Source organism: Arachis hypogaea, chromosome 13 (assembly GCF_003086295.3).
Source record: "Arachis hypogaea cultivar Tifrunner chromosome 13, arahy.Tifrunner.gnm2.J5K5, whole genome shotgun sequence".
NCBI lineage: Eukaryota > Viridiplantae > Streptophyta > Magnoliopsida > Fabales > Fabaceae > Arachis > Arachis hypogaea.
In genome coordinates, this window is record NC_092048.1 from 29,018,018 (window position 1) to 29,024,870 (window position 6,853).

Sequence of the window (6,853 nt, forward strand, 5' to 3'; positions counted from 1 at the left end):
ATATTATATATATTTTTTATAATTCAGATCAACGGTTAAAATAATTGGAGCACCGATACTCCCGGTGCCCTTGAAATGTTTCCCGAGTTATATAACCAATATTATTACTATTTTTTTTTTCTTTTTATATTGTTGGGACAAGGTTCCTTCACTCTAAATCACCAATTAAACACTCTATTATTAATTTATTATAGATTTCATAAATTCGCTTAACTCACCGAGTTTTGCGCTTCCCTCCGTCGCATTGTGGTGGAAGACCACCGAAAATTATAAAGGTGGATCTTCTGCACTCATTATAGGAAAACAGTTCCTACACTCAGCATATCTAAACTCGAAAAGAGTCTCAAGAATAAGGATCTAATGGCCTTGGCTTTCAAATTCAACGTTCAAACTAACTAAACTCTCACTGCCAAGGACGACATTGTCATTGAGGGACTCTATATAGAAAGTGCCATAGAATGACACGACCTCAATATGATAAGTAGGTGCGCGTTGAGAAAAAAAGGAACTCAAAGGTGGATAATAGATTGATAGAATAATGAGGGAACGTATTAAGAAAAATAAAATAAAAAACAAAATCAAAATTTTATAAATATTGAATAATTAATTTATATTATTATAATTTTTTATAAAATAATTATTTATTCTAAATCATTTATCACTATATTTTAGTGGTTAAGATAAAAGATTTTATTCGGATTATCAAGATCTCAAATATATATTTTTTTTTTACTAAAAAATTGTTCCGCTAACAAATGTGATGAAATACTAGGGTGCAAAAATTCCTAACATGACAATCTAATTCTTGAACCTATTTTTGGACAAAGCTCAAGTTGAAGCACTTCGGATCTTTGATTTGAGTGAAATAATGCGAACTAAACCCGCCATAGTGGCCTGGCTACTCGCCACTAGCGATTTTGGAATTTACTTTTTAGGATTTTCTTGAACATTTTTATTTGTAATTTTGCATGAAATTGCCAAATGTAGTTTATGTGCAGGACCATATTTTAACGTTATTTCCATATTGACACTGATTCCTTCACTATCACAGTTCACAGAGAAGCAAAAACAACAGAATTTCAAGTTCTTTCCTATAACTTGGAAATGAAATAAATTGAAAAAAAATTAGTCTGTGCATTACATTTTCTATTACACAATGGCGATGGACTTTTAAATCTAAAATTTCATACATACCATCCTATTCAAATCCCTCGCTACTAAACCAATTCTAATGACTTTCAATGTATTTTACATACGTATTTAGCTAAAGCCTCAAGTTCAAAAATGAACCACAAAAGGAGCAAAATTAAGAAGAATTAAAGAAAAAAAAAAGTATAAATCGCCCCCTACCATGTTTGTTTGTTTGTTTGTTTTTTTTGGCTACATGTGAGTTTGCAAAAGCATACATTGCTCTTAGGAGCGGCTATTGCTACTTCTCCTATCAAGCATACCTTCCATAATAATCTTCTTCTTATGCTCAGCAGAATCAAGATCAGTCTCTTCACAGAGACAACCCCCATTGCATTTCCTTCTTTTCCGATGTGGCGACACCACAAACAACCCAATTGAGGTACACAGTATAGCACAAAACTTACCACACAGAATCAACACCGTAAGGCTACAAGTCATAAACAACCACATGTTCATATTGTTGAAACCGCCACTAAACCCTTTCTTCCTACTACTATTTCCAATAACAACTATTTCCTCCTGCTTTCGTTTCGCTGTTGCTAGTTCCCAAGTTCCATTCAATGGCAACGATGATCTTATCAGTGTGCCATTTTGTTCTGAGGAGGAGGTCGAAGCTTGAGTGCCCCATGAACTGGTTGAGTTTTTACTTGTTGATGATATAGATGTTGGAGTGAATAAAGATGAATTACGAGAAGAATTGGAAGTACATGAGTAGGTTTGGACCCTCATTCTGCGTTCTTGTTCCGAGATTTTATCACTATAGTACTGTTGTTCTGGGTTGCTTATGGTTGAAGATTTGGCTAATAACCTTTCCTTCTTTCTTCTTCGCCTTCTTTTAATCTTCCTTCCCTGTAATTAAGATAAGACAAGGAACAAAGTTCTAAAGAATTATGCAAAGTTGTTTAATAGTAACTGTATTTTGTATATGGCCAGAAAAAAGATTCATATAAGCATCATGCATGAATATAAAGGAGTGTATAAAATGGCAAATAAAACCTGATTAAGGTTTCTTTTTGACATTAATTACATAAACATTTATATCAATCAATATCCAAATTCTACTAGAGAAGGAAGATAGAACAAAACTGTGATGAATTCTTGCAATTAATAAGTCATACTACTCATTGGATAAAACACAAAAGTGATTTTTGTCTGGTAGTTTCTTGAAAAATCTTAATACGAGATAATTTTCTGTTCCAAAATATCATGATGTGAAAGTATGAATAATAATGATTTTGTTGGGTTACAAGAGGAGAAAAAATGCAACAATTCCCATAAAATTGGTGGTCCAAACCTTCGTGATAAAACCGCCAAATGAAAATTAGTATCCAAATTTCAAAACGGACATGTAAGAAAGACTAACCAATGCTGTCTCATTTAAAGCCGCCATGAATACATGCCGAAAAGAACCATTCCTGCCTTTCATTCTGGCACGAAATCCACTTACTTCATCACCGCCACCGCCGTCACCGCTACCAACATGTTTCACCGAGTTCCAGGCCGACGATAATAACTTGGGCAACACGACGCCTTGCTTCTCTGCCACGGCAATGTAACCGAGAAGTGGATCTCCATTTTCGGCTTTTTGACTCGGCGTTGCATAATCGAAAGAAACGTCGTCGTCGAGGAAGCTATCCGGCCTGAAACAATGGAACATACAGCCTCTTACGCTTCTGCTTCTGCTCTTGATGGACCTACTCTTCAAAGAAACTTCCATGTTTGAAAGCAAGACAAGACACGAAACCTTTGAGGAGATGTTATGTTATTATTTGGGTCAGTATCTGGTGACGGTTAGGATTTTCATGACGGTTAAAGGAGGAAGAATCATTGGAGATTGTGTTTGGATGGCCAGAAAATTTTGGAGGCAGGAAGCGCTTGGGAACGGGGAATCCAAGAAAATTAGAAAGAACGGAAATCTTGTATTGCGTGAAATATGTATGGCTTTATGCGCAAAGAGGGAGCGTGGGTGTGTCTGTGTGCGGGTTTAGATTTTGTGGGACCGTTTATTTCGGGTGCTGACTCTATTCTTGTGTTGTTTCTGTGATTGTTGAGTGGATACGTATTTTGAATCCATTTTTGGGTAGAATAAAAGTAAAAATATTAAAAATATCAAAAAATATATGTAAATATAAAAAAATATTTTTATATTATTGTATTTAAATAGAATCAATAGATATTAGTAATTTTACGTAAGATATTTAAATATTAAATTACTTTTATTTTTTTAAAAAAATTTTAAAAACTAACTAAAAAGATATTTTTAAAAACTTATCCAAATTAGTTCTTTTATATTTTTTTTAATAATAAAATTTATTTTACATTTGCATACACTTTTTACCAAGAATTTTCAATTATTAAAAGTATTTTAATTTTATTTGGATAAAAAAAAGAAAATACCTTTTTAATTAAATTACATAGTCAATGTTTTGTCATCATTCTGTTTTTTTATCCTTACTTTCATGTACTCGTGAACATTGCTTAATACTTATACTCTCGGTGATGAGAAACGTAATAAACATATGAAAAAAATAATTGACAAATATTAGAAGAAAAGTTCTAGAACTAAAGTAAAATTAATAATTGACCATAAAGAATGAGAAAGTAAAGCTTTTGAATTAAATCCAAAAGGAAAAAAATGATACCTGAAAGGTATATTATTAGTGGAGGGTAGCCTTAGAAAGTGTTTTTACGGTAAATTGAAATAATGATAGGCGTAAAAAACTTTCAATTGTAGTGGATGAAATAAAGAAATTATCACCTTTGTCAGAAAATATAATATCAGATAATACCACGTTCAACTCAAAACCTTAAAATAGTAAATTAATAAGTATAATTACCCGTGTCATGCACGTGATAAGATTGAAATTATAATTTTAAATTATTTTTTAAAATTAATTTGAATTATAATAATTTAATTAAAAAAAGTAACATGTTATGTATTGTTTTTTTTTAAATTTAGTGTTAATTGGATTAACTCTAAAATAGTTATTAATCGATTTTAATAATCTATTTTTTTTCAATAAATTAGACAAATATACTGAATGTGATCATAAATAATATAGTAATAGTTAAATCCACCAATAAATATATTAGTTATTATCAAACTATAAAACAAATTAAATATAAAGGCTATTAGCACTTATATATCTATAAAATCGCACTGTCTTTGCTCGTGTGCAAGGGTTTACTTATCAAATAAACTTAAAATATGAACCAAAAATATTTATAAATTAGACTTAGCATCATTTGAAAGAATAATAAAAAATAATCAACTTACCTTATCATTCATGAGAACCATTTCTATATAAGTCGTCTTGTTCTTATCAAATTTGGATGAGACTTTCCATAACCTTATATATTAATTTTGTTAAATAATTATATATATTGGTAGTTTTTCTTAATATATATACGTATACATAATACATAAATAATTCTATACATATACATAAATAAAAAAATATATGAATTATATTTTATTAAACTCTATATTACCGGTTATTAAAAACATTAAAATATATGAACCAAAAATATTTATAAAATGGACCTAAAATCACTTGAAAGAATCATGGAAAATAATCAACTTACCTTACTATCCATGAGAACCATTTCTATGTAAGTCATCTTGTTCTTGTCAAACTTGGATAGAACTTTCCATAACCTTTTATATTAATTTTGTTAAATAATTTATATATATATATATAATGGTAATTTTTCTTAATATATATACATATATATAAATAATTCTATACATATACATAAATAAAAAAATATGTGAATTATATTTTGTTAAACTCTATGTTAGTGGTTATTAAAAACATCTAAATCACATATATTAATTTTTTTTTGTTATAATTATTTCGTTTTATATATATGATTATTTTTTATTATACAATCGTACAATAATTTTTTATTTTTTATATCTATATCTATTCCTCAATTCCAACTCCATTCATACGCATATTAACAGTTTTTTTCTAATAGTGATGTTTTAATTTTTCATTTTCTTTTTTTTACGTATGTTTCTTTTTTAAATAGTGATATTTTAATATTTTTTTAAATACATTTTTCTTAATAATTACATTACTAATCTGAAATATAAATGAGAAGAAAATAAACTTAAAAATCAGGAAAAAAAGAAATTTTATATTAAAAAATATAAAAATAAAATATTCAAAAAGAATAGTCGTAATATATAAATTGAGTCAACAATTTAAATTTCTCAAAAAATAATTTAATCAAATACCAATATTAGGAATAAATTACTTAAATAATATTTAATCTATTCTAGTCCTTAGACACATATAGATTAGAGTTATTCTTGTAACGACAACGAACTAAAACAATATCGTAAGTTCGAACATTTAGAATTCGTGCAAATTCAGATCATTCCTTTGTTCTTTGAAAACCTTCTGTATCCCTGATAGAGTTGAATCAAAATTCCTTTTATGAAAAAAGTGTTACGGAGATGGCTTTGATGTGTTGGAGGCCAAAATTCGGAAGTCACTATTTATATTTGAGTGTCACAGCTATTAAACCCGAAAGACCAAATAAAATAGTATCTCTGGTTTTATTCTCATTTAATTTTAAATCAAAAGTAATAATGACTTATTTAATTCATCATTTATGATAATAAATGAGATGACCATTATATAAGTCATTTAATGTAAAATAGCTTAATTTACAATTATAATTAATATATGTATTGCCCATAAATAAATTAGGAAATAATAATTTCGTAACAAAATAATTATTCAATTTGAATTACAATTAATTGATTGATAGAAATTATAATAAATTGTATAATATTTAAAAAATTAACCAAATCAATTAGTTGATATAATTAATTTATTATAATAAAATAAATTTAATGAGTTAAAAGAAATAAATCGAAAAACACCATCAGAAATATGTTACGACAATTTTATCATTAAGTGCAGAAATTTAATTTTTACATAATAGAATAGATATTTACAGATTATTATATTAAACACAAACTAAAAAAAATACACTAAACAAAATAAAAGCATCAATAGTAAAATATAACCTAAAAAATCACTTAAATTAAAAAAGAACATGTGATGAATTATAATAAATCTATATATGAGAAGTAAAAGTAAAATAAATAATTAAAAATAAAGTAAAAAAAACAATTAAAAAAGTAAAAGATAGAAAAGATAACGTGTGGAGTAGATAAAAAATGTATTGCAATAGAAGATTAATATAATTAATTAATACAAAGGATGAAAGAGAAAAATTAAAATACGATCTTATTAAAAAATTTCAAAAAAATATTTTAAAAAAACCTATTAATCAACTTTTATAAAAATATTACAAAAAATTTAAATTATCTTTCAGTAAAATAATAATACCCTTAAGAATTATTAATCAAAATAAATAAAAAAAATTAATATAAAACAAAATCATAGAAAAATATTAGCAAAATTAAGATAAAAAAATAAAATAAAAAATTATAAATATTTTACCTGAAGTACAAAATAGAGAAGGAAAAAAGGGATATATAAAATAATAAGATAATAATTTGAATTAATTGAATTCATTTATTTTATTGCTTTATATATTATTTATTAAATAATTTAATATTTATCTCGATCATATTAAATAATAAATTAGTTATAATTAATTTGGTTTAATGAATCAAATA

General features: G+C 26.7%; 1 protein-coding gene across 1 annotated transcript; it reads right to left on the minus strand.

The window, feature by feature from the left end:
• Positions 1 to 1,098: 1,098 nt before the first annotated feature.
• On the minus strand, positions 1,099 to 3,075 carry LOC112733234 (uncharacterized). Its single transcript, XM_025782125.3, has 2 exons — positions 2,555 to 3,075; positions 1,099 to 2,040 (listed from the first exon to the last, which is right to left on the minus strand). Exons 1-2 carry the CDS (start codon positions 2,906 to 2,908, stop codon positions 1,414 to 1,416), a joined length of 981 nt encoding a protein of 326 aa, XP_025637910.1. The 5' UTR covers positions 2,909 to 3,075; the 3' UTR covers positions 1,099 to 1,413.
• Between the last annotated feature and the right edge of the window lie 3,778 nt (positions 3,076 to 6,853).